At 40.4% G+C, this 27,111-nt stretch overlaps 2 protein-coding genes and 1 long non-coding RNA gene across 4 annotated transcripts; 2 read left to right on the top strand and 1 right to left on the bottom strand.

Annotated features, from left to right (window-relative positions):
- The first annotated feature begins 277 nt into the window (after positions 1-277).
- asf1bb (anti-silencing function 1Bb histone chaperone) lies at positions 278-5,268 on the top strand. The gene is made up of 4 exons (XM_015030038.1): positions 278-602; positions 2,217-2,332; positions 3,087-3,263; positions 4,305-5,268. Exons 1-4 carry the CDS (start codon positions 494-496, stop codon positions 4,500-4,502), a joined length of 600 nt encoding a protein of 199 aa, XP_014885524.1. The 5' UTR covers positions 278-493; the 3' UTR covers positions 4,503-5,268.
- On the bottom strand, positions 4,801-7,630 carry LOC106945999 (uncharacterized). The gene is made up of 2 exons (XR_001424667.1): positions 7,547-7,630; positions 4,801-6,136 (listed from the first exon to the last, which is right to left on the bottom strand). It is a non-coding gene; the product is annotated as an uncharacterized LOC106945999 (long non-coding RNA).
- On the top strand, positions 7,566-27,111 carry prkacab (protein kinase, cAMP-dependent, catalytic, alpha, genome duplicate b). 2 transcript variants are annotated; one of them, XR_001424666.1, is made up of 11 exons: positions 7,566-8,301; positions 10,447-10,508; positions 12,270-12,398; positions 13,626-13,724; positions 15,745-15,827; positions 16,639-16,765; positions 17,504-17,599; positions 17,723-17,845; positions 18,933-19,061; positions 19,771-19,830; positions 19,930-19,956. XR_001424666.1 is itself a non-coding variant. In XM_015030037.1 (11 exons), the coding sequence occupies exons 1-11, from the start codon at positions 8,256-8,258 to the stop codon at positions 20,253-20,255; spliced, it is 1,056 nt and encodes a 351-aa protein (XP_014885523.1). In that variant the 5' UTR covers positions 7,608-8,255; the 3' UTR covers positions 20,256-27,111. The 2 variants fall into 2 exon arrangements, 1 of the variants encoding a protein (XP_014885523.1); XM_015030037.1 differs by lacking the exon at positions 18,933-19,061 and adding an exon at positions 20,130-27,111 and having other exon boundaries at positions 7,608-8,301; positions 19,930-20,034.

Genomic DNA, 27,111 nt, shown 5'->3' with positions numbered 1-27,111 from the left:
GGGTTTTCACTAAGAAAAAAACGGCTAACATTTAATTACTAACTGTAACATTTTCTTCAACCCTGCTTGGAAACAATGTCAAAAGTTTTGGTTAAACAACACAGTATTAACAAGAAAATTATAATTTTTTAAACAAATTAGTAAATAGTAATATTTTCAAGTACATTTATCCAAAAAACATTGTTAGAGTGAGTGGGCGCTATTTTTTTCCTGAGATCTTTAGCTGATGTTTGCCAAATGAACGCTAGGGGGCTACAGCACATAATTCATGAATGCGTCATCAGCGGAGAAGAAAAAAAAGAAAGTGACGCACTTCCTTTTGCCAAGACGCCGATGGGTTGTGTAGGTGTTCTCTGAGAATAAAGGCTTGAACTTTAACTTCACGACTCGACAGCCGGCTGTAGAGCTGCGACAGACCAGTGCTCAGTGATAGTTTAGGATTCTTTGCAGCCAAATTAATCTTCGAGGTTGAAGTGCGTCTTCATTTTCTGTCATGGCAAAGGTACAAGTGTTAAATGTTGCTGTTTTGGACAACCCGAGCCCATTTGGAAACCCGTTTCAGTTTGAGATAACGTTTGAATGCATGGAGGATTTACCTGAAGGTGAGTTTTCTTTTATTGTCAGTAAAATCACACTATCTGTGAGCTGTTGAGTTTGGGCGCTCTTAGGTTTTTATGAAGTGTTAGCTTCACTGTGAGAAAGCGTAACACATCAGTACGTCGCGTTTATGCATTTTAGTTTACCTGAAAATAACTGTTAACTTGCGCTTTATACGGCTCGTATGCATTTCTTTATGCGAACTGTTAAAAATTGGCGCTGGCGCGTTTGTGCTGACAAGCCCGCCTTCTGTTGTAGCTGATTGGCTCTTTTACCAGTGCGTCAGTGTTTTCCGACAAGATGATTGGCTGGCGGCATTACATTGGTATGTCAAGGAATTGCCGCGAAATACAAATTCCTGCCGTGGATTAAAATACCCAGAAATAAACTGTGCTTTCTTTTAGAAATAATCTGTCGTTTGTGTTTGCTCATTTGTTTATTTGTTTCATTTTTTGAGATTTTTTTTTTTCTGTTATCTGTTTCCACTTCTGTGTGCTGCGGTTGAAAAGAAAGCATTATTAAATGTGGGAAAACGTAGCCGCGAAAACCAACCATAACAAGGTTTGCTATCAACAAACTGTTATAAACCTGCCTTTTTGGGGGTGCATTTTGCCTTCAACATTAGATATAAGGTGTTATTTTACGCATTTTAGTGTTCGTATTATGCTTGAACTAGATGTTTGTCGTTCAAGCCCCTTTAATTTAAAACAATGCATACATAACCAGTTAAAATCAGATGCAAGATTTTCTGCCCATCAATGATCCATTTGCAGTTATATTTGAGCTTTCACTAAAAAATATGATTTGTTTTAATTCAGACTGTAAACTGAAATTAATTACAGTTGGAAACGCATTGCTTGAAAAATATAAATATGCGAGTTGAAATCAAGTCAAAGATGCTTTTAATCATAATCAATAACTATGACTACTTGCTGAATGTCAGTAGCTGGCATCCTTTTTAAATGTAAAGCTGTTATAAATGTAAGCTTATTGTTTTTTGTTTGTTTTTTTGTTTTTGTCTTTTTTAAGTATTTTCCCTTATATATAAGAAAGATAAATTGAGCTGCTGCTGTAAAACTAAGTCTAAATGTAGTGGATTTTTCTTAAAGATTTGGTTCACAACATATTTTTCACAAGAATAAATATATTGTGACGATAACCTCATTAAAACAGCAACGTTTAATGTTATGTGTCAACAGTAAGAATAACAATTGCTTTTCTTTTTAAAAATAGATAATTTAGGACAAGTTACACATTTTTGTGCAAGCACTGTAATACCAAGTGGGTATATAATTTTTAAAAATCCTTTATGTTTGTAAAATTGTCCATTTATATTAATGCATATTCAACCAACTTCAGTGCTTGTTTCTCTGAACTTGCAGAACACAACTAATACTTATTTTGTATTTTTATAATTTAATATTATTATTATTATTATTATTGCTTGAATTTGCCGTTTGCAAAGCTTTCCAATGAATTCCCAGTGGCATCATGTTAAAAATCCTTCATTCTGAACTCAAAAAAACTGGAACATACAGAGCTGAAATTTGAATTTTTAACTCAGTTTTTATTTTTGTGAAAAATATCCTAACCCGTCACCTCTTTCCTTCCTCTATTAGATCTGGAGTGGAAGATCATCTATGTTGGTTCTGCAGAAAGTGAAGAGTACGACCAGGTTCTAGATTCTGTTTTGGTCGGTCCAGTTCCAGCCGGAAGACACATGTTTGTGTTTCAGGTGAGTTCCCGATTGACTACGTTTCTTGTCTAATGTTATGTTACAAACCAGTAAAACAGGACATCGTCTGGCCACCAAACTGATTAAGCTTCACTAAATCTGTGAACACGAAATAAGTGCAGCCCTCAGCACTTTTCAAAGTTATTTTCAGCATTAGCAAGATTTTTAAAGTTTAAAGAAGTACAAGCTTAAGAAACCATTTAAAATGAAACTATATCTAGAGGTGAGATGTCTAGAGATGCCTGCTCTTCGTTCAGGCTGAAAGTGAGAGAGAGCAAGACTTTTAAACAGATATCAGGAAAGCTGGACATTGTGCATAAAATTGCTCAGTTTTATCCTGAAGAAAATACATACATATGTTAAGGTTTTTGTAATTTGAGCCCTGCTAAGAAGGCCAAATGGTGCATAATTTGTAATTTCATAATTTTGTCTAAAACAAAATGGCAAAACCCTGCTCTGCAGCTGCTGTTCCCTCGTCCATGGCTTTACCTCTGGTTCTAAAATAAATGACTACTGAGTGCTTTCAACCGAAAGAGTGGAAGCAATAAGTTTGAGCTGTTCTTACATTTTCATACTTTAATGTTCAGAAGAGAAATCAGAGAAACTCACTGGCAAGTCAAAGCTAATCTACAAAACTCTGATTGAGGCTTCAACTTAATTTGTCCCCGTTTTTATTCCCAAGTTCTTGATTTTACAATATGGAACAATAAACTCTTGAGTTGATGTTTTTGTTTGCTCTGCTCCAACCCAACAGGCTGACGCTCCTAATACAGGTCTGATTCCAGAGACTGACGCTGTGGGAGTGACGGTAGTCCTCATAACCTGCACCTACCGCGGACAGGAGTTCATTCGCATCGGTTATTATGTCAACAATGAATACACAGATCCAGAGCTGCGGGAAAACCCCCCCTTAAAGCCAGACTACTCTCAGGTAACTAACAGAGGATATGTTGTATTTAAATGGGCCATTTTTCTGAGCAGACTTTAGTGAAGTGCAGCTCTCTGCTGCCCTCCAGTGTCTCCAAAAGGAATTTGTTTTGTGTGTGTGTTCCTGTCTTCCATTGTGTAATAATTTAATTTTCTTACTCTGAAAAACGTCTGTTTTTACGCAGGTGTTACTAAGTTTAGATTTTGATCATATTTGTATTTTAGGTGACCTTAACTTGGATATGCGTCTAAAAAGGTTAAATCTCACTCTAACTCTGCCCATTTAGTCCTAATTGACATTTAAGACCCTTTCAAGACCAAATATCAAATACCCTGAAAAATCCACTTTGGTTGATTTGATTTTAGCAAACCATTCCCACAAATACTCAACTGTTTTTGCTAATATTATTAGTTATTACTGTCTCAACAGTACAAAATACAAAAGTAGGTGTAACTAAATTTTACACGGTTACCAACAGCGATATGCAACGCTTGTCAGAACAGGATTTCTGCCACTTGCACCACTTTGAGTAGAGGAAAACATTCCTGACATCAGAGGTATGACTGCACTGGAGTTTATAATGGTTATACTGAAACTGTAAATAAATATGCTTCTTTCAAAAATTGCTGGATGAAAGGCAAAAATAATCCATGGTCAGAAGGCAGAGAGTCTGTAGAATAACAGTGATTTCATCAAAGCATATTCTCAGCAGCATTGTTTTTTTGTAGCTCACTTAATAACATTATTCAAAGATATTGCTTCTTTTTTTGTTTGTAATTAAGGGAATTGTTTGGTCTATCGTCATTTTTGGAAGCAAAAAGTCTTTGTTATAAATCTTTTTTTTTTTATTTACTCTTTGCTTTGAAACAAATCCCATCTGCGATAATTGATAAATCCCTTCGACACATAAGGGATTATCGCAAAAAATATTGCGATACTTTTTTGTTTGTTTGTCAGTGTTACCCAGACCCACCAGTTACCTTAAATCATGTACTTAAAGGGCACAAGCATACAAAGCCCCTGATCTTTCTGTCCTCCCCGTAGCTTCAGAGGAACATCTTGGCCTCCAACCCCCGTGTCACCCGCTTCCACATCAACTGGGAGGGATCGGCGGACAAGATGGAAGACAGCGAAAACGTGGACCCGTCCCCGAACGTCGGCGGCATGCTGCCCCCGTCCTGCGTTCCAGGAAAGATGCCAGCTCTTGGACAGATGCCGGACAACTCCATGGACTGCATGTAGCGGTCCGGATGACGAACAAGGAGCTCTTCTTACCTTTACATTCGTAAACATCACTAACTTTTCTAACAGACCACGGACGTCCCATGTGGACATGTGAAGGACAAAACGACATGGGACATTTTTTTTCTCTCTTGTGTGGCCCATTTAATGGGATGGGTGTGGCCAGCGTAGGTTCCTCTCCTGTATGCTTTTCTTTCTAATACTCGTAGATCTGCACAGCCAGAAATGCCTTAATTTATTATTTCTTTCTCATACTTTAATATTCTCCCTGAGAAACCCTGATTCCTCTTCAACTATGTTTTTTTTTTTTTTCTTTGTCCTTTTGAGCATTGGACATCACTGCACATATAACACAAGCTTTATACAGTTCAGGCTCTTCATTATGCAAAAACATAATCTCATCTGGTGCTTCTCATGAGACAAAAAAAAAATTCAGTCTCCTCCTGAGAGGTGGCACAACCCCGTTGTTAGTTTTGACATACAATGGTGAACCCACACATTTGAGCAAACCCCACTTTGTCCACCATTTGTTTAAAATTCACTGAACTTGAGGTTTATAGGAGAAACGGATCCCATGTTAATGTCGAGTTCTGCGGTTTCAAAAGGCTCTTTGTAAATAATGTTACTTAGTGCTTGTTTTGCCTTCTGCAGAGGGGGTTGTTTAATTTTGTACTGCATAACTATATATTATATACCTCCATGTTTTGTTTTTTAATTATTTTTATCAACTGCGAGGTTAAATAAAGTTGTTGGATTTTTTTCTGATTATCCCTGCGCCTTCCAGCTCCTTTCTGCTTCGACTCGTGGAGAATAGAAAGCACAGCAACAGCAGTGGAGGAAGAAAAAAAAAACAAGAAAAAAAACGGCCCTGTCTTCTCCCCTCCCCGCTCTGACTCGCTCTTTTTTCCAGTTTCATTCATAAAATGCAGCAGCATCACTTCACCATTTCCACTCCAGCCTCATGTTGCTAGGAAACTGCAGCACAAAATTGGAGGAGAGGAGAGGGGAGGGGGCGTCTGCTCTCGCTTGTTTTATCTTCGTCGCATCGAGTAACTCCCCCATCCATCCATCTGTTCCCTCCACTTCTGATGTCTGCAATGTTTAAGGTGATGAAAAGCATTAGTTACGCATTCATAATGGACGCGATTAGGGGTGAAAAAAATTGCTGAAAATAACTAAATGCCACTTATCAGGTAAAAATCCTGCTTATTGCAGCTTGAATGTTTGCTGCTTTCCTGTTTATGTCTAGATCTTAGGTTTCAATAGTAGAAATGCACCTGCAGCTGAAGGCTCGTGTTGAAACCAGGTGGACCAGCTTGATGTCTTGTCAACGCCCAGCAGATCTCGCATAAAAACAGAACTTCACATGTAGGGAAACGGGTCGGTTCGGTCCATATAGGAACGAATGATACCGATGTGATGGGTATTAACTGTTCATGTTTTTTGCTACTGACGTACTATTACAATATGAAATGGCTCCAAAGGATATGCAAATATGTGAGAAATTAGCCTTTTGATGATGCTGGATATAAAGGGCTCTCGGTGCTCTCCCAGTAGGTAATCCAGGTGCTGCGTTGAGGGGTGCAGATGGAGGGAGGGGTGGGGTTTGACTGACCGCCTGGCTGTAGAAACACCTGGTATAACAATAAAAGTAAAAGGAGGGGGGAGAAAAATTCTGTTTATTCAGATTGCGGTTTTTTTTCCTTACTAAAAATCCCTCCAAAGAGTGTAAACGTCCTTGCTTTCACAATGCTTTATGGAGATGGCAAGTCAACTTATCATATAATGTAAATTCTTAAAAGCAAGCATAACTCTATTTTCATTAGTAAAGTTTAATATTTATATATGGAGAAGGGCTCTATGGTGTCCATAATGAACATGTGAGATATCTCATGTCATTATTGTGTGACAAGTTTTTAAATTTGTGAGTGTTGCGCTGTCATATATATTTAAATATCTTCTTCACAAGTTAAACATTGTGCTGGAAAAAGAGTTTGTGTGTGTGAGTGAAGTTGAAATCCAGAATTCAAGGTTTGTATTTCAATATCCAAAAGGAGAAAAAAAAAATTCCAGACATTTCGGATGCTGTTTTGTATAGAAAAACGGAAAAAGTAAAAAAAATAATTATCAGCATCATATTTTGATTTACCTGTACAAGTTATTTACTTGTAAATAACTTTGGTCAGTTCTGTTAAGTTGACCAAACGCTTGTCATACCAGCTTAATTAAAAAAAGATAATTTATCTCAACCAAATCAACTTCCTTAATTTTTTTAAAGGCACAGAAAATGAAAGAAAGTAGTTCTCAGAAACCATGGTTAATTAGGCAAATATTAGTTCAGTGATAGGAAATCTATATTTTTAAGCATTTTCAGTTTATACAATAAATGTTTGAGTGTTCTTTTCTTCAGTCTGTAGCATAATCAGTTTAATGAGTTTGTTATTAAAGTTTTGATTTAGAGCAGCATGTGTTCCTAAGAACTTTAAGTGCAAGTAAAAAAAAAATTACAAAAAATGTTAGCTTTAGTATTCACTTAAAAAACATAATTTTGAACTCAACTTTACATATCTTTAGTTATAGTTCTGACCAGTTGCCGTTATTAATAGTAACAAAATGAAGTGCAGTTTGATTATGTGATACGATGTCCTGCCATACAGGCGTGCGTTAAATTCTGACCAACATATCTAAAAATAGCACGCGGTTGACGTCACTCAGCCAAACGTGTATCAGTCGCTGGATGCTGGAGGGGACGGGGGTGGGGTAAATGAGTTTTCTTTTCTTTTTTTTAAGCGGGGGGAGGTGGGCGGGCCTTCCTGTCAATCACTGCTCACAGCCAATGGACAACATCGCGCTCACTGAGATTCCCACGGTCCCTCCGCATCAAGCCAATGGAGAACGGAGACCAGAGACAGTGGGCGCGTGCGTTGTTGGGAGGAAAATAATCGATGACGCTCCTCTCACTCGTTATTCTGTTAGGACTGTCAGACGCTCTGTCCCTTTGAGGGATAGAACAAGATATCCAATCAGAGGACTCCTGAGCTTACCGTTGCAAGGATGTAGCCAATCATCGAGCGGCTCTCAACTGTCAATTAACGGATGATTCGGCGAGTGGGCGGAGCGTTCGCCAGCCTGTAGTTCCGTCATCTCGCTCGTCTCCGAGGCTACGGGGGGGCCGATGTTGATTTGGATGAATACCTGCAGTTGCCGGACCCAGCCTAGGTCGATTTGTTTTTTTTAAAGCTGGGTTCACCACCGGAAAACGGGACGCTTCGGACTGAGAATATTGGTCGCTCGCGCCGGGAATCGTTGTTTTTCTGGACTGAGGAGAGGTGGGGAGCCGGGGGTGGGGAGGGGGGCTCAATCGGCGGGGGCTGCAAGGAGGGTCAGGCGGAGACTGTATCCTCCGTGCTCGGGCCATCTGCGCCGAGCTCGGTCTGATGGTTCCATTGAAGCCCTAATCAGGGGGCCGGGGGTCCACGGAGAGGATCTGAAACCCGGCGTCGGCTGCGGATGACCGTGGAGGGAGTGGAGCCGCTTTCCCAGCCTTTCCTCGCCGTGGCGCCGCATTAGCAGCATCTGTCGGGGATTCTTCTTCTTCTTTTATTTTATTTTCTCTTCTTCTTCAAAACGGGTTAACGCTCCGTTTCTGTTGGGTAGAGGAAACACAGAGACGATCTAAGAGAGATTAAACCGGCTTGAGGAGGCTGCAGGGCGGCCCAAAGCCACGGATTGCTCCGTTGACAGGTTGTCATCATGGGCAACGCGCCCACGGCCAGAAAGGGCAGCGAGATGGAAAGCGGTGGGTATGCTCTCTCTCTCTCTCTCTCTCTCTCTCTTTCTCTTTCTGTCTCTCTCTCTCACCTCCATCCCCTCCCCTCCGATCTTTACCTGCTCCGTTACATCCTCATGAAACGATGAGAAACAACGTGACACAGCATCCCGTTAAAGCTTCACACCACCTGCCTTACGCTACAAGCAGGCCTTTTCTCCCCCTCTCCACCTCCATTCATTACGACTCGCTAATTGGGCTTTAAACTGTACGCGTGCAGAAATTACGCAGCAACGCTTCACTCCGTGTCCATATGAAACATCCTGATCAGGAATCGATTTTAGGATCTGTTTGTGGTGCGTTAGTGAGGCATGAGATTCTACACGCGACGTACAGCAAGTTTTAGTCTATAGTCATCATTTTATGAGCTGCAAACCAGCGAGTGCAAGCTGCGGCTATGTTAGCATCTCCACTTCTCTTGTGCTCCGATCTTGGCAAGATCGCAAACGAGCTATGTGTCAGATGTTCCCCGAACACTCTGTGCCTGTTGCTTTATGGAAATAGATATTGTTGTTGGCACTGGTCCCAACACGCCCAGTGCCGGCCCAAAGCATCGGCGAACTGCGAAGCTTCTCGGAAGCTCGGGATTGGTTTTTGGGGCTTCCTTCAACAAAAACTTGAATTCACATTGATAAATTCACCACTGTCTGCACACATGCGTGGAGGGATATGTGTAAATATGTTTAGCATGTTTGGGGTTACGTTGAAACTTTTTATGCTACTTGAGCTGGGGGGGAAATTCAGGAATATTTAAACTTTTTTGCAAATAAGTCATAAGTATTTGTGATCTATGTTTTGTTACACGAGAACAAACTATTTAGAAGGACTTCCCTGAATAAAAATGAAAGAAAAAAAAGTTACAATGTAACGACACATTTATATTTTTTTCCTAAATTATATGTTTCTTGTGACGCTTTTGGTTCTGGACATTATTCAAAAAACTATTAATTATTCTCACATTTGTGCAGTTTTCTCCTCAACTTTACTGTAGAAGTTATGTAAAACTATTCAAAACTATTTCACAGAATAGAATAGAAATTCCTTCATTGTCCCACACAGAGATTATATATATATATATATATATATATATATATATATATATATATATATATATATATATTCGTATTTGAGAGGGCAAACTTGCGTTAGTATGTCATTGTCACTATTTTTAGTTGAAAATGGTCTCAAAATGACAATATTATCGTTTATCGCAATCATTTCTGGCGAAATTTATCGTCCAGCAAAATGTGATTCGTAACCGCGACAGGCCCGGTTGGGAGGCACCACAAAAAATATTCCATACATCCTTGGCATGGACCTGCACTCAGCTCCAGCTCAATACAAATTTATTGTTGAGCAGAAAATGAAAGCCTTCCCTCTTTGCACTATAATATAACACGAAGCGTCAGAAAGTGGTTTGCATGGCAAAACATTAGCGGGACATGTGCTACAAGCACTTTAACCAACAACATATGCCACTGTGTAATGCTTAAACACGGTTGCTGTGCAACAAGGATTAGTTAGACTCTCCTCTGCTGTGTCGTCTACATTCAGGCTGTTTGTCTGTGCAGAGCAGATGCTTGCTCAGCCCATTCTTATTTATTTATGCATTTAATTTTTGAGAATCATATAGATTATTTGCCATGCAGACTGGAAAGCTCTTACTTCGCTCCCAGTTTCAGGAATTGGCTCTTAGAGTTTCAGGAAAGCGTAACGCGTTTTGTGCCTTCTTTCTGTTTTATTATAAAAATATCTATTTAAAAAAAAACACATCAAATTTCTTACCACAGCCACTGAAACATGTAATTATGCTGTCTTTTTGAGGTGTTTTCACAAGTGGAGTTTTGAGCACTCTGACTGGATGAGTGTGTGTGTGTGTGTGTGCGTGTGTGTCTGTGTGTGTGTTGGATGCAAATTATTGTTTGGAACTGCTTTTCATGTTAGTCAAAGTTGTGAAGTAATGCCACAAATAACAGTGAAGCAGGATGTAGGCTTAGTCATGCGTTGTGCAGTTGACCTCTAAAAATATCAGCAGACTCTTTAAGTATTTCTGTGGCATCTCTCATTATCTGTAACAACAAACCGCTAACACACGTTTCTCCCGTCCTCCTGCAGTCAAGGAGTTCCTTGCTAAAGCCAAAGAGGACTTCCTCAAGAAATGGGAGAATCCTTCACAGGTTTGCATCTGTTTGATTCACTTTAATGTGCAGAAAGTGGAAGACACTCTTGCAGTTGTCATTTATGTTTTGCCCAACTCTGGCTTAGGACAATTTATGTCTGTCAGCCACACAGAAATATAGAAATTAATAGTTTTAAAGTTTTACTACAACGTCTAAATTGTTCGGCTCATTTGAGTGTAACAAAGTTTGATTGGAAGGCGGACACCCCACCTACCACTCAGCTGAGATTTAAGGGGAAACCAACAGTGACCACTGCATCAAGTCGTCACTTTCTAATGACCGGATCAGGGATTAATATGATTGTGTCTTAAAATACATCAATGCAGTTGTTGTGACAATTGTTTTTCATGGTTTACCAAAGTGTTTTCTCTACATCGCATTGTGCACTGGCAGGTATTTGCCCAATGGTAAAGATTAATCAGTCAGTTAAATTTTTTTTTTGTTTAGAAGATTTTAGCAACAAGGCATTTCGAACATCATAAAAACACGAAAATACAAGGTCATAGAACATACGGTGAACATTTGAAACATTACATTTTCCCGTCGTTACACTTCAGATTGTTGATTCGTGTTTCATGACTGTGTTTCAAAAGCAGCTCTAAACAGGTGGGTTTGTAGTCCAGACTTAACGGCACTCAGTGTTTCAGCTGTTCTGCAGTTTTCTGGAAGTTTGTTCCAGATTTGTGGTGCATAGAAGCTGAATGTTGCTTCTCCGCGTTTGGTTCTGGTTCTGGGAATGCAGAGCAGAACCAGAATCAGAATACCTGAGAGGTCTGGAAGGTTGATGCAACAACAACAAAGACATTTTTATACAAAATAATGAATCTTTTTCTGTTATAGTACAACAACCATACAAACTACTGCAGAAAATCCCAACATTTCATTGAAATACTTTCATAGATGTGGGAGAAAATCCCAAGTTGAGAAACGTTAACATTTCTCAACATTGTCTACTCATTTAAATGTAATTGAAGCATTTTGGTATCTTAAACTCTGCTGTTTGAGAAAGTTTTAGTCAGGAATCCACAACCTTATTAGTTCCCCTGAGGGATAACTATTTTACGACTCACTTTTCTCACTTAGCCCCTCTTCAAACTGGGAAAGACCAACAATTGATCCCTGTGTAAGTCAGGAAATGGTGGCTAAAAAACTCACAGTAAGATTAACAGCATCACTTAGTGACATTTTGGGGTCACTAATTGATGTGACCTCAAGACCAAATGAACCAAAAGACCAAATGAACCATCTCAATGCCCAGACCTGATGCTGTAACCATCACCGTTTCTGTTTGCAGCTGTGAATAAAGACGGACTGGTTCTAAATTTCTGGCCGATTTTCAATCTCCAGTTTTTGTGAAACTGTGACCCGCCAATTCCAGTTTTCTCTTCAGAGAATGCAACCATCACTGTTTCCAACAAATACAGCATCCCGTTTACATTCCCGCAGGCAGTTCTTTATGCATGTTTTCATAGTCTTGTAAAAAGCCTGTTTTTGCAGAAACATACAGCAGCACAGTTTGGGCAGTTCTCCTATCACACACGCCCATTACTTTGAATGTAAACCTGCTATTTTTTCCTTACGTTGCATATTAGACCTTACTTTACAGTACTTATCTTATTTTTTTTGTTATTATGAATATTTTCATGTCTGTCTGTGGACATCCGTTTCATGCGTTTATGAAAATGGCTTTGCAATGGTGTCTCCTGCCGTCCTTTTTCAGAAAAACGTGCTAACTCTTCCTGTTTTCCCCGTGTCCAGAACACTGCTAGCCTGGAGCAGTTTGAGAGGTTGAAAACCTTGGGCACGGGCTCGTTTGGCCGTGTTATGCTGGTGAAGCACAGAGAAACGGGACAGCATTACGCCATGAAGATCCTCAACAAGCAGAAGGTCAGTCTCGGCAGAGTGGGGGTCAAGGAGGTCGCAGGAGGGCGGGCGGAGTTAGGAGGGTTGGGAGATGTTATCGTCATCGAGACGCTCATGTTCAGTGTTCCCACGTGTTACTCGTGGGAACACTGACCTGTTCTTTATTGGTATTGGAAAAAAAAAAAAACAAAGTCCCGGTGCTTCGTTCAGGGAGCATCAAATCCAGGCGTAAGCTTCGTCTCTGATCATCCTGCTAATAGTAAATGAGAATATTATTGTGGCGTAAGACAGGAAGTAGTTGTTGAGTTGTGCTGGTAGTCGCTGAAAGCTTTTAAGCTGTTTATTTGACAATCTTTTATGGATTTTGTTGTTGTTGTTGTTGTTGTTGTTGTTGTAGAAGACCCAAACGGATCATAAGAACTGAACGGGTTTTGGAGGATACCGCATCTGGTTCATGACGCCGAAGTTAGCGTCTGAGTTTTAACTTCCCTTCAAAGTGAAAAGCCGATTTCATGTTTTATTTTAGGGAATCTGGACTGCATTTGATCATTTCTGGATAAAAGTAAAAAATAAAAATAAAAAATCCGTCTTTATAAAAGACAATTCAGACATTTCCGATGTCTGAATCGGTATCACTGCCACCTTAGAGTGAGTTCAACAGGTCAACGATGATGTATGTGCTGGTTAAACCTGGCTTGAGTTACTGATGCGGTTAAGACAGTGGAAGCCAGTCATGCTGTTCTCACAATGAAAGCGTCAGCAATTCAAACATGAGTCTTAAACTTGGAAATGCTCTGTCGAGCCTGAAGAGCTTACCTTCGTTTCCAGAACGAACAGATACAACGGCTAGGTAACGTTTTGTTAGGCGCGCTTCACTTTGATAAGAAATGTAACGGGGTGTTTACATTTTTAGAGATGTTACGCCGAGAGAGATCTCAGTAAACTCTTGTTGTTTCTGATTAACTGTGAAAACAACAACAACAAAAAAATGGTGTTTTTAAGTTATTCACAAAATAACATTAAAATCTCATTGTCTTGTTTTCCAAAACCCAGTATCAAGTGACTAATCGAGTATTTAACTGTTTAGTTAAAGTAAAGCTTGTATACCTCTCAGATGATGTTAGGGTGCTCTTGTAAGAGAGCTGTTGTGTTTTTTATTACCTAATTCAAATTTCACAAGTCTTTTATGTGATCAATCTGAGTTCCTTTCCTTCTTCTGAGTTTGCTTGTGTGTGTGTGTGTGACCTCCAGGTGGTGAAGCTTAAGCAAATAGAGCACACTCTAAACGAGAAGAGGATCCTCCAGGCTGTCAGCTTTCCCTTTCTTGTGCGGTTAGAGTATTCATTCAAGGTACGGAGAACGTCCGACGGTGTCCCTGTTTGTTTTCGCGGGCGGTCGCGAATTGGACGTTTTGTGGCGTTCAGGCCGACTGTCCAGAGCTTCTCCTCAAAACGGCCTCCGAAAGCATGTCAGCTTTGACAAGATCAAAGCGTTTCAGACCACCAAAATAAAAGACAGTGAGCTAAAAAGATGGGCGCTCGCCGCTACCCACTTCTCTGCTGTGCTTAATTGAATCAAACTGGCTGCTGCTGCTGCCTGCTGTGGAGTCCCGCGCTGCTTCTGCACGGCGCTGCTCCGTCCTGTCTGTTTATGTGGCGTCAGTCGCCTCTTTGTATGCAGAGGCAGCATCAGGCGTGAACTTGTCTGTTGCTGCATAACGAAATGATTGTGTGGCACGTGAGCATGCGGAGGAAGTGTGAGCTCCAAACGCTCAGAGCTCTGATGACCCCACTGCTGACCTCTCCGTTTAGACCCAGCCACGTTTTGGCGTTCACCTCTCGCTAACCTTTGCTCATTCTGTACCGTAAGATTTTATGAGGATAGCAGTCATAGTTACTGTTTAATCGCGTAAACAGCGAGATGCACTGACAAGTTGAATGTGGCCAGTTTCGGATCAACGCTTTTGTAAGCGGTCTGACCTGCTGAGCTTCGATTAAACCGAGTTTAACATGAATTCCAGCTTTCCCAGTGTGATTATTAAAACGTTTACTGGGAACGAATGTGATATTCTACCACGTCCGTGAGAGAACAATCGCAGTAAATCAGGTTAATGCTGATCGTAAACAAAGACAAAATGTTTTGAAGTTTTCATATGGAAATGTCTTCATCATCCTCTACTAGCTATTAGCATCGTTAGCATTGCTGAACGTCAGTGTTTGTGTGTGTCTCCTGGAAATTACAGACCTAAGGGAACAAAAGTAGGAAATGGTTAATACCCATTTATGTTGTTGTTTTATCGGTTTCCAAGTCTGACTACGTTTATGGAAAAATGTCAGATTTCTCCAGATGAAAATCAAGATTTCTGGAAAAATTGGGACTTAAAAAAAAATTACCTCAGTTTCAGATTATTTCCTCTAGTTTGGATTTAGATAATCAAAATTTGACTTTTTGTCCAGGTCATTCACCAGAAAAACGTACATTTAAGAATCTAAACATGCCATCGATTCACGGCTTTTTTAATGCCTTTTTCAGAACCTGTAGTTTCTAAACTTGATCCAGTTTAGATGTAATTCACTCCTTCTTCTACAACCAGAACACGTGTGGCCAATCAGAAGGTGTGACCTCCCATTCGTAAACTTTTTAAGAGCCTATCCAATCAAGAGTCTTTAATAAATTTGCATAAACCAATCCAGATTAGATTCATTACTTCTGTTGTGTTGTCGCCTCTTCCGAGACCGTAAACCCGCGTCTCAGCAGAACAAAACCAGGCCGGCCACGTGAAGAGGTGTCAGCAGCGCTCTTGCGCCCACACAGACTAACCCAGATGAGGGCCGTGCTCCAATTATGTCCTTACTCAGGTTAAGCTGTTTAGATGCACCTGGTTGGGCAGGCATCCAGTATCCTTGAGGCCTTAAATAAACCTATTAACGGTCCATATGTGCTGCTCTGCACACGGAGTGAAGTGGCACCGATGAACACTAATCTGTGCCACCAGTCATTCTGAGAGGTCCAGTATCATTTTTGTGTATTAAAAACGCTTTCAATGGAGTAAAATTACAGGTAAATGTATTTTATTCGTAAGAGAAAGCCTTCCTCAGCTCTTATGCTGCTGAGCTGTTGTTCTGCAGCCCAACGGAGACAAACTGACTCTAGGGTTCACCTTTGACGCTGGTATTTTGAGTTTTTGTGAAACTATTTTGTCACTTTATTTGTGTTACGGTCTTGTCATTTAAGGTTTATTTCACCAAGGCAGTCAGGGAACACACATTAGCAAGAGGTTCAACAAGCTTTGTGCTCAGATTCCCATGTCTTTTTCCAGTTTATTGTGTGTTTGTATATCTAATCTCCGTCCTTTTATTTATGCGTCCAGGACAACACCAACCTTTACATGGTTATGGAGTATGTACCAGGTGGAGAGATGTTTTCCCACCTACGAAGAATTGGCAGATTCAGGTCAGTGCATTTAACAGTCCCTCCAAACTGTTGCCATGTTTTTGTTGTTGTGACTGTTTTTGCAGCCTGAAATAACTGATTTTGCTGTACCTTTTTCAAAAAGTTGTGGTCGAAGATGCATTTTTTAAGCTTTATTTTGCCATAACATGATCTTATAAAAACCTCCCAATAAATGACGGGATTTTAACAGAGTTAAAACTTAAAATGCAGATAACATTTTCAAGTGCCTTCTTAAAATAGCAAACGTAATGCAAATAAAGTCATGTCCCAAGGAGTAGTCAAAGTGCAAAAGAAGAAACCCTTATTGGTCATTCAGGATAACATGAACTGTTTGCTGCACAAGCAGATCCTGCAGAATGTCTCACAAGGGTTTTTGCAGAAAAAAAAAAAAAAAAGAAAACGTTACCGCTTAGCGTCACGCATGCTTTCTTCTTCCAGGTGCAGGTTTCTGGAGATGTTGTAAAACAGGAAGTTAAACTATTAACTATTATTGAGGAGATTGGTCCAAATTCAGCCAAGTTCCAGTGATTGGTCAGAAAAAAACGTTAAGGTGATTCGTCGGATTTGCAGAAAAGTTACAATGGCTACTGAAAAGTCTGAGAAAAGAATTGCGAATAAAGAGTGAATTTGCACTAAGAGTTGCTACTGCAACTTCCTGGAGTTACTGATTGAAGTGTGCATTCAGGAAGCGCTCAGTAGTTTCTGATGACAGCCATGAAGATGTTTTGGTATTTTTTTGCTGCGTCTTAGTTCTCCAAAGTTTTTACCAATCCACTCACTGTCGGTTCCTGCTGTGCTTCTGTTGGCGCAGTGAGCCGCACGCTCGGTTCTACGCTGCTCAGATCGTGCTGACCTTTGAGTACCTGCACGCTCTGGACCTGATCTACAGAGACTTGAAACCTGAAAACCTGCTCATAGACCAACAGGGCTACATACAGGTCAGAGGTTCTGTTTCTTCTATCACGATCTTTCGGTGTTTTGTGTCCTGGTTTTCATTTTTGTCCATGTCGTGACAGTTTCGCTGTAGGTTTTTGCCATATTCAATTTATTTTTCTGTGTTGATTTATTATCACAAGGGTGTTCTCATATTAGCTCGTTTCTTTGTATTTACTTCCTCGGGCTTATTCTTGTGTTATCATTTGTGCATTTGGATTTATTTCTCTGATATCAGTTTTTGTGTTTTTTTCTGTTGTTTTGAAATTGTTTGAGATAAAATTATTATTTTTTTATCACAAACTGGGATTTAAAGGGATTAAAATCATCCATTCCACACTGTAAAAAAAAAAAAAGTCTCTAATTTACGGTAAAATACCGGTGCAGCTGTGGTTGCCTGAATTTTAAATAAATTTCATAAATACGGTAAAATTCTGGAAACCAAATGAAAACCAAACAGGAGAGTCTACATGTTCATAATTTCCTAAAAGTCTGAAAAAGAAAAAAGAAATCTAGAAAACTGGAAGTGAAATTTATATTCATGTTATTGTAGTAAAACTGGAAGAGTCTTGAATGGTTATGTCGCCCCCTTGTGGTTTAATGAGAAATAACACCAAATATTTCTTTCTGCTCCAAGATGTTTTCTCTTCCATCTATCTCTGTCCATTTTATTTCTGTTGTTTCTCATTAAAATAAATGTCTGTCAGCTCTTTTTTCTCTCTTTCTCTCTCATTGCTACTCAGGTTACAGATTTTGGCTTTGCCAAACGGGTAAAGGGCCGGACCTGGACACTGTGTGGCACCCCAGAATATCTGGCTCCAGAGATCATCCTCAGCAAGGTGATCCATCTTCTCTTGACTTTTTTGTTTGTTTGTTTGTTTTTGATTGTGTTTTTAGTAGAAGACTGAAGTGTGGCAATCTGAAAATGCAAGTGAACTTTCTCCACCTGTTTACACTGGCAGGGATATAACAAGGCGGTGGACTGGTGGGCGCTGGGTGTTCTGGTCTATGAGATGGCAGCAGGGTATCCTCCTTTCTTTGCCGATCAGCCAATTCAAATCTATGAAAAGATTGTATCAGGGAAGGTGAGTTTTGCTGTTTTCATTTTGAAATGTTTGGTGTTTTTGACTGAAGACGGACTTCTCCACTCCGTTTCACTGTTTAGTCTCGCGCTTTTGAGAGAAAAATGTTACTAATTTCCGGTACTTTTCTCTTTTGTGTTGTTTAAAAACTCAGTGATTTCTGGGGACTTCTTCTACAGTATGTAAATGTTTCGGCAAGAAATCCAGATGTTTCGTGGTACATTATTTAATTTTAGGATTTATGGTCTTATATAAATAAGTCTCACCAAGACTGAGTAATTTCAGTTCTTGTACATAATCCAACCGAAGAGTTTGACATTTTTATAAAATGTGAACTAAAAATCTACAAGGCAAAATGTAAGAATAAACATTAAAGATGAAAGTTTCTCTTCTTATTAGAGAAATCTGAATTTTCATTGAGTAGTGTTTTTTTTTTTTGACATTTTAAAAACCTTTTAGAGCTACATATTAATATATTGAATTGCAATATCATATTCACTAAGGACTGCTTGGATGCAATATTTGACAGGATATATTTTGTACGCAATCCAAGCAAATTCTGCCTGCCAGGAATGATTCTGGTCTGTTGAGATACATGTTCACTGTATGGATGCCTTCAGATTGCAAAATAGCGGTGGGAACGTGATGACAATGGAAACAGAAAAGAAAAGAAATTAAATTGTGCGTTAAGTAGCATCCCAGTTACGTTTCACAGATATCATGGAACCCTATTTTAAATGCAGTAACCGTCTTGCACCGGTGTCAGATTTCACTCCTCCAGAGCCGGTGCCATGCGGCTCTCAGACGTGTCTCAGCTTCAGCAGACCCAATCAGACATTTAGGTCATTAGCAGGACTCTGGAGAACTTGACTGCAGCCTTTTGACTCAAATGTTGGTGAACTAGAGATGCATGTAAAGTTTCAGGTCGCCGCCCCTCGAGGACTGGAGTTTGACACCATTAGAGTGAATCAAGGCGAGTTCAGTATCGTTTTCATTTTGTAAAAAAAAATAAACAACCAGTTGGAAGTTGACACCAACAACCATTGGTGCAAAAAACCTAAGTGGATTTCTCCTTTTCTTGTTCGTGTAGGTGATGGACAGACTAACAGATGATGATGAGGATAGGCAGGAGTTCTCCAAGGACTGTGGTGTTTGCAGACGACATTGTGGTCTGCAGTAAGAGCAGGGCGCACATAGAGGAAAAGCAAGACAGGTGGAGGTGTGTACCGGAAAAGAGAGGGATGAAGATCAGTCGCAGCAAGACAGAATGTGTGTGTGTGTGTGTGAATGAGAGGGGCACAAATGTAACAGTGATGTCACAGGAAGTAAAGGCAAAATAAGGTAGAGGCCTGGGGTCAATCTTCCAGAGCAGTGGAAGAAGTGTGGAAAAGAGGTGAAGAAGTGTCTGCAAGTGGGGTGGAATGGATGGAGAGAAGCGCAGAGTTGGATGTGATAAAAGTGGATCAACGAGAATGTAAGGAAAGTAGTGACACCGGCGATGGTGTGTGGTTTAGAGGCAGTGCCGATGAAGAGGAGACGGGAGGCAGAACTGGAGGTTTCACAGCTCAAGATGTTGAGGTTCTGTTTGGCAGTGATGGGATGAGCAATCAGAGAGGCCAGGCTGAGACGGTTTGGACATCTGTAGACATGTCAGCAGGTTGGAAGCCACGGGGCTGGAGCCCGAGAAGAAGACCAAACCCAAGATGTATGGATGGACATGAAGTTAGCTGGTGTGAGCGTAGAGGATGCAGAGGATGCTGTGGCGACCCATGAAGGGTAAAACCAAAAGAGACAACAAAAATGAGAAGGATCCCCAATGCTCCCATTCACCTGCTTGTTGGGTTTTTTGGTGACTTGTTGTGGAAGACTCTTTTTGGCTCTGTAACTGTGCGTTCACACAACCGCTTCCTCTATTTCCTTGTCCTCAGGTTCGTTTCCCGTCTCACTTCAGTTCAGACCTGAAGGACCTACTGAGGAACCTCCTACAGGTGAAGGCAAAAGTCGAGGAAGTTCTGAACTTCCAGTGAGGCGTGGTTTACTTTTCCAAGACCTCCAAGATGATGAGAACGTTCTCCTCTTGGTTTCAGGTGGATCTCACAAAACGCTTTGGGAACCTCAAAAACGGAGTCAATGACATCAAAGGACATAAGTGGTTCGCAACAACTGACTGGATTGCCATCTACCAGAAAAAGGTGCGTGTTGGTGTTTCTACATTGTGTCTCCGTTTGCACTGGATTTGATTGCGATTTGGAGCCTTTTATGTTTTTGATGTTTTTTTTGTTTCTAGGTGGAAGCTCCCTTTGTTCCAAAGTTCAAAGGACCAGGCGATACCAGCAACTTTGACGACTATGAAGAGGAGGAGATCCGCGTCTCCTTCACCGAGAAATGTGCCAAGGAGTTTGCTGAATTCTAGAGTTAGAGGAGAAGAAATAAGGAAAATAGGGAAAGTCTAAGGTAGGCTGGTCAAAAGGGAGACACAAGAAAAGTGTACTGTCTTCTGTCCAAATATAAGCACCAGCTACAAAAAAAGAAAAAGGGAAAAAAATCGAATAGAGGTGTGTGGAAAAAGAGAGCGGAGACTGATAACCAGCAGTGTTGCCTTTTCTGTTGCGTTTTTGTTGTGTTTTCTTTATTGTCGTCTTATTTATGAATCCCTTTATAACGACACTGTGTTTCATGGGTGTCGGGAGCCCCGCTGACTTAGAGTTGCCTCTACGCATTCTCGCCCGAGATCTTCCCGTTTCTGCATCCGTTTCCGTTCCGTTCGTTTCTGCGCCACAGCAAAGACGAGTCAACACTTCAATCGGCCGGTCATCGCACGAGTGCGCACGCAAGATATCGTCGGTTCGCGCCGACGAGATGGTTTGAGCAAAACACAACACGCGTTAAGATAAATGCCCATGTGATATATAGTTTGTCTTGAGTTCACCTGACCCATCTCATAGATGAAACACTTCAAAGGCTCGAGGGGCCAAAAGAAAGACGAAACAAAAAGTCAGGTACGTCTGTTGTGTAACTCCATCTACGGCTCTTATTATTGTTAATATATACAGACTTTGTACATATCTGCAGTACTCCATTTTTAAATGTTAGTAGGTACTTAGTGGCTCCAGTGAAACCATATCATGCTAACGTTACAGTACGACGACATACCAATAAAAAGGACGGATTTCTCTCAGTTTCAACGGTGTTGCGAGAAAAACACCAACCGCATAATGGAAACTCAGGTTTGAACATATCACTTAACAGACATTTATCTCCATAAAGCCTAAGGATCAGCAGGTAAATCTCGGAGTACAGATTTGGGAATTTGAAGTTCTGGTTTTAAACGAGTTTAAAAGGAACAAGAAAAGAAAAAGAGGGTCTATTTAGAGTTTTAGTTGGCGTCTTCCACACTTTATCCCTTCCAGAATTTTTGGTCAGTTTTGATAGAAAAGCACTTCCTGTTTCAGCTCAGAGCTAATTTACTACATGAGATTATTCTACTTATTGAAACAACCGTTTGGCCCCCCTGGTTTTGACTTTTAGACACCGTGTGAGGCAGAGGACCTCCGACTGCTTCTGGCTGAGGGTCGTCGGCACTCCGGTCCGTACGGATGGCGATCAGGATGGTGTGCTTTACCTTGATTGTCGCTCGTGTCACAAAAGAGAACCATGCAAACTCTGTCATCATTTCTTTTGTGTGCGTTCAGGACATGCACTAGTTTTGCTAAGTTTCATTTTATGTGTATGTATTGATGATCTGAAAATGATTGGTACTCTGTTTGTCAAGTTAGAGATGGGAAGTGAATATGCATCTGGGAATTTTGTATTGAACATGTTTTTCCTCAGTGAATTTGTTTCCATTGAGGATATTGGTATAAAATTCACACCAGATGTTGCTAGCAACCCAAATAATCTGCACATACAAAGAAATAAAAGCAACTAAGTCCATAAATCAGGTTGCATATTATAAAGTTGAATTCTCTTAAATATTTGAAAGAAAAGCTTTAAGGCATCTCCCGTATGTAGAAGCTAGTCGAAGTTCTCAGTTGTCATTTTGACTTATTCTTTGATAAAAACTGTCTTCAAATTTCTTCACCGCTCTCTGATAACCAGTTATTTCTATAGTGTTTCTAATTATGTTCAAGTCAGGTGACTGACTGAGCCGTTTTTCTCTCCTCTGGTTCCTTTTCCGACACCAGATTACAAGTTTCCATGACTGTGTTTTTGGCATCATTGTCTTTCTGACATGTGCTGTTGCACTCCTTCCTATCTTGCCACTGGCATTTTAAAAGATACCCTGTTACATGAGTCTGAACATGAGGAGGAAATTAAGGACATTTTGCAAAACCTCAAATTCTGTCATGTTTTTCAAGTGTTTGTTACTTTAGATCAGCTTTGTCTGTTTATACTAGAGACAAATAGGACCAATTTTGTTTAAATGTTCTGCAGTCATGACCAGTCATGTATTGCTTTTTCATAACCACGCCATCTTTTAATTTCTCTTTAGAAAGAGTAAACAAAAGACCCTATGGGAATTAAATTTCTATGTTTTGAGAGCGCCCCCTAGTGGTCAAACAATTACTAACCAAATTAATCAGAACACAACAGCTGCAGCTGACATGATTTTGTAGCAGCTGCTGCGTGTGTAACAACCACTCTCATGTGGCAAGATTTTGTTTATATTATAATTAAAGTCGTGTATGTTACAGTGTTGAATGTATAGTGATGCAATATACATTATTTTCCAATCACATAATTTCCTGGAGGTAAAAAAAAACTGATACAAAATATTGTAACAAGGGCATTACTAAGAATATCTTGGTACATTTCTTCCTATAAATGCTGCCACTACCACATCCTGTAAGACGGGCCCACAGTATCATGTTCCCACCTCCGAACGTCACTGTCAATGTGGTGTTTTTGGGGTTGGTGGCCAGTGCCATTTCTTCTCCAAACATTGTGTGTGTAGTGACATTCAAAGAGTTTAATGCTGGTCTCATCTAAAGATGATAATCCAGTTTTCCACTGACTTGACCAAAATGTTCTGTAGCAGACTTAGAGCAAACTTTCCGGTCAATAGGAGAGTCTTGCATAGTTAGTTTTCAATGAGGCCATTGTGGTTTATTTCCATGATTTAAAAAAAATGGATTACTAAAGCTCAGTGAGAGCAATCATTTACTTTCGGAGACCTGTTCTGATTACTCTTTTTTTGTCAGAAATTTTTACAGAAAACACAGAAGCCACCCAGCCGTGGCTGATTTTTAGTGAAATTGTGTTCTTTCCTCCTCCGGATAATGGCTGTAATGGTTCGGTGCCATTTGTATTTTTTGTAATAATATGGTTGTGGAGATTCTTACGTTTTTCTGGCAACAGCATGAAAGACAAATTGTTTATGCTCCCGCCTAAATCAGCTGTCATAAATTATTGATAACTGAACTAATACAAGACAGGATTGCTTACTACATGGTTACAGATTTCAATTATGTTTTAGTTGCCTTTTTCACTCAAGTTTATTACATATAACTTTAATTTCTGGAGCAATTTGTGTCGATCTTGCTGTGAGTGGGAGTTTCTTGGGTTGTTACAGACATCCTGTGTGAATTTTTATGTCAGTAGGACTAATAGAAATGTGTTTACTGAGAAGAACTGTTTGATCATTGTTTTCCTGCTACAGCTTGTTGAAATATCCTTTAACATGTTCGCCAAACAACCTGGTGATTTGAAGCTTACGACAAAGGCCACCTCGGATGTTTGGGGGTCTCCTTGCTTGACACAGTTTGACAGCAGGGCATTAAAACAACGTCCTGAGAGGATTCAATTGTTTGTTTCAGGCGTTAAATCATAATTTGATCTTTTACCTTATTAGGGATGTGAAATATTGCAGTTCAGATAGGCACAAGGAATTCCTTTCATCATGTTTTTTGTCAAGAGTCTCGACTTCGTGAAAAATCTCAGATATGAGAAAAATATGATTGGCCTTTTGTTTGAAATACACATCTGCAATGTTACTAGTCTGTGTGCATCATTTGTAAATTAGAGTGGTGTTTGAAATGGCTTAACATGAAGGAATTGTCCAGGTGGACGACCTGGGTTCACAGTATCCTTTACCACATGTGTCTCTTAGGAGAGACCATTCCCGTCCATCTATCTACTGTCTTCCACTTATCCAGGATCGGGTTCAAGAGGGATCCCCAGACATCCTACCCTGGCCCCCATAAGCATCATCCAGCTCATTCTGGGGCATCCCAAAGCGTTCCCATGCCAGATGGGACATAAAATCCCACCAGTGAATTCTGGGTCTTCCCCTGGGTCCGATCACGTTCCAGTGGGACGTGATCGGAAAACGTCCAAAGGGAGGCACCCAGGGGGCATTCGGATCAGATGCCCAAGCCACCTCGACTGACTGTTTCAATGTGGAGAAGCAGTGACTGAGTCCAACCATCCTCTAGAGGAAGCTCATTTCGGTCGCTTGTATCCAGGATCTCATACTTTCAGCCTCTTTTCTTATCTTATTACCACAGGTGAGGGTCAGAACCTAGGTCAGTGAATTGAGAGCTTCGCTCTTTTTTCAGTCACAACACGTCACAACTGCATACAAAGCCCCGATCCATCTGTTGATCTAGCATTCTGTCCTACTATCACTCGGGAACCAGACACCTAGATACTTAAACTCCTCCACTTGAGGCAGAGACTGACCCCTGACTGAGAGGGGAGCCGTCTTCCTGTCTCTGCTCAGGAACTTTGGCTTCAGACTTAAAGGGGCTGACTCTCATCCTGGCTGCTTCACGCTCTGCAGTGAACCGCTCCAGTGCCCACTGGAGGTCATGGGCTGAAAAAGCCAACAGAACCCCCATCTTAAGTAAAAAAAAAAAAGTAAAAATGAGATGCTGATGTTTCCGAACCAGACGCCCTCCCCTACAGGGTTATTCCTTGATATCCATGAATATTGGTGGAATCCAGAGCACACTGGGAACAGGCTTCACTTTGTGCCGAGAATACAGACCCCAGGTCCTGCTTTGGGCACACATAGATTGGATACCCAGCCAGACACCCCATACTTGTGAAGAACAGCCCCCAAAATACCTGGGATGGACCTGGTCATAAGTCTACTTCAGATCCATAAACCACAAGTAGAACTGACAAGCAAACGCCCTCGGCAGTTCTGCAAAGTAAAAGATGTAGCCCACTGCTCTATGAGCCACATTGCACTTCCTGTATCCGAGGTTCAGCCGTCAGTCAGAGCCTCCTCTCCGATACAGCGAATAAACATCAATAAACATCAAATAAGAGAACTTGCAGGAAGCAACATAAACACAATATGTTATCACGTCTGGTAAAAATGTTAATTACAGAAATACTTTAGTGTAGTACCACAATATCACACTTTTTAAAAATATTCCAACTTGTTATTGAAGTAAATTTACTCAGTGAGGAATGAAATACCATGTTAGGAAATAATTGTTTTCAACAATGTGACACAGTCACTGGGAGCCCTGTGTTAAGACGTCAAACAGCCACCTTTTTACAATAGTGCAGCACAACAGCATTTACAGAGATGGACTTTTGGCCGTTTTCTTTTACATAATCCTCTCTATAGAGATTCTCCAGAGTCTTGGCTCTTCAGACTTTGTTCAGTTTACTGATAAAAGCCACCAGGCTTTTCTCTAAATCATCAGGTATTTCAAAGAATTTATGATGCCATAATCAACAGGCTCACAGCGTCACAGATACTCCGCTGTACTTCAGTCAACATGACACTTACACATGTTCATACTTTGTTTCAAACCCACTTACAGTGTTTGTTGCTGAAAAGCTTAATCTCTGTTTCATCTGACCAAAGCTCGTACCGCTGTCTAGGGTCTCAGTAGAGTTTTGCAAGCTGTCCGTGTTTCTGTTAACGAAGGAGGGACTGGAAAGGCTTCGTGCCTCACATGCAGCTGGGTGGCTCGTAGACAGGATCTCATGATTGTTATGGAGACTTGGCGTCCCCCAAAGATGTCATTATTTGCTGCAGTTCTCAGTTCAGCTCTGTTCTCTGAATTGAAATGCTTCTATTGCATCTATTTTAAAGGGAATGTTGGGACTACCAGAAAGAATGGCTCTGGTAACTTTGTTGAAAAAATCTATTACATTCTATCATTCAATTATTTCCCTCACTGAGTAAGCGTACTCAAGTGAAAGTTTGGACTTTGTATTTTTTCTAGTGGGAGATTGTCCCGCTGCAGTAAATTCTGAATTCATTATATGTTTTGTTTTGGGGTTTTTTGTACAATTTTTTGGAAAAATAGGTTTGTCTTGTCAGTTCCCTTATTACAAATGCAGGTTAAGATCTACAAACACTCAGTTCACATCTCTCACATGGTTTAACACGTATGTGGTAAATTTGTTACAGTTTGAGCTGCTGGTTTTGTCGTGAAACTCTAAGGCAAAAGTGTGTTCACTGGCTGTGTTATTATTACTACTGTGTGAACAGAGACAGAATGTGAGTTTGGTCTGAGTTACAGCGAACCTGGAACACCTAATTGCAGAATAAAAACACATACTACATCTGAAACAATGGTCCACTGTAACATTATTTATTTTACCTTGTGATTCACACAGAAAGAGTCTGAAACTTTTAGGCCCCTTCATAAAATGACCTAATGTTATGCTTCACATTTGTTTTTCTGTATCCTTGTATGTTATAAGTGGTAGGAAATGAATTACCACAATAAATCTGGGGCTTGTTTATTTTGTTTATGCCATGTCAGGCCACTTGGTTTGAATTAAAAAAAAATGTCTCTCTTGAGTTGTTATGTTCAGTGTTCTGTCAATTTATTTTCTTGACGAATCTGAAGATATGTTGGCAGACAGATGGCAGCTTTCTGGTCGTCATCCGCTTGCTCACTGATTATGATAGCCTAATTTATAGACTATTACTATCATCATGATATTGTTTACATCTGTGGTTGGGACATCACATCCCCAACATTTCCTTCATGTCGGGTTCAGTATGCAGCATCCTTGAGACACTTTTGCAGAGACACAACTTCTTCTCAGTGCAGGCACAATGCTGGTACATAAGAGCCCACTGTCGCACTTTTTAGGGAAATGAGACCTCCCTCCTCCCCAGCCAGTGTAAACCATATCGACCCATACCACTCACACACACACAGACACACATGCGTACACACAAAACACTCTTGTGAAGGGAAGCATCTAAAGTCACGGGAACAGTGACATAAAAACAAGTGTAATATTTTGCAACATGAGTATCATTCCAATAAAGTTTTACTTGTAAAATC

The sequence above is a fragment of the Poecilia latipinna genome, unplaced genomic scaffold (genome assembly GCF_001443285.1).
Source record: "Poecilia latipinna isolate Pla-1442-1.1 unplaced genomic scaffold, P_latipinna-1.0 Scaffold169, whole genome shotgun sequence".
Lineage (NCBI taxonomy): Eukaryota > Metazoa > Chordata > Actinopteri > Cyprinodontiformes > Poeciliidae > Poecilia > Poecilia latipinna.
The sequence above is the reverse complement of the archived record's forward strand: the minus strand, read 5'-3'. Positions and strand labels throughout refer to the sequence as shown.

Excerpts from the sequence above, each read along its gene's own strand:
- asf1bb (XM_015030038.1), top strand. The coding sequence starts at position 494 with ATGGCAAAGGTACAAGTGTTAAATGTTGCTGTTTTGGACAACCCGAGC. Across the intron at positions 603-2,216 it reads CATGGAGGATTTACCTGAAG|ATCTGGAGTGGAAGATCATC; the intron begins GTGAGTTTTCTT and ends TTCCTCTATTAG. Across the intron at positions 3,264-4,304 it reads TAAAGCCAGACTACTCTCAG|CTTCAGAGGAACATCTTGGC; the intron begins GTAACTAACAGA and ends TCCTCCCCGTAG.
- prkacab (XM_015030037.1), top strand. The coding sequence starts at position 8,256 with ATGGGCAACGCGCCCACGGCCAGAAAGGGCAGCGAGATGGAAAGCG. Across the intron at positions 10,509-12,269 it reads AATGGGAGAATCCTTCACAG|AACACTGCTAGCCTGGAGCA; the intron begins GTTTGCATCTGT and ends CCCCGTGTCCAG. Across the intron at positions 13,725-15,744 it reads GGTTAGAGTATTCATTCAAG|GACAACACCAACCTTTACAT; the intron begins GTACGGAGAACG and ends TTATGCGTCCAG.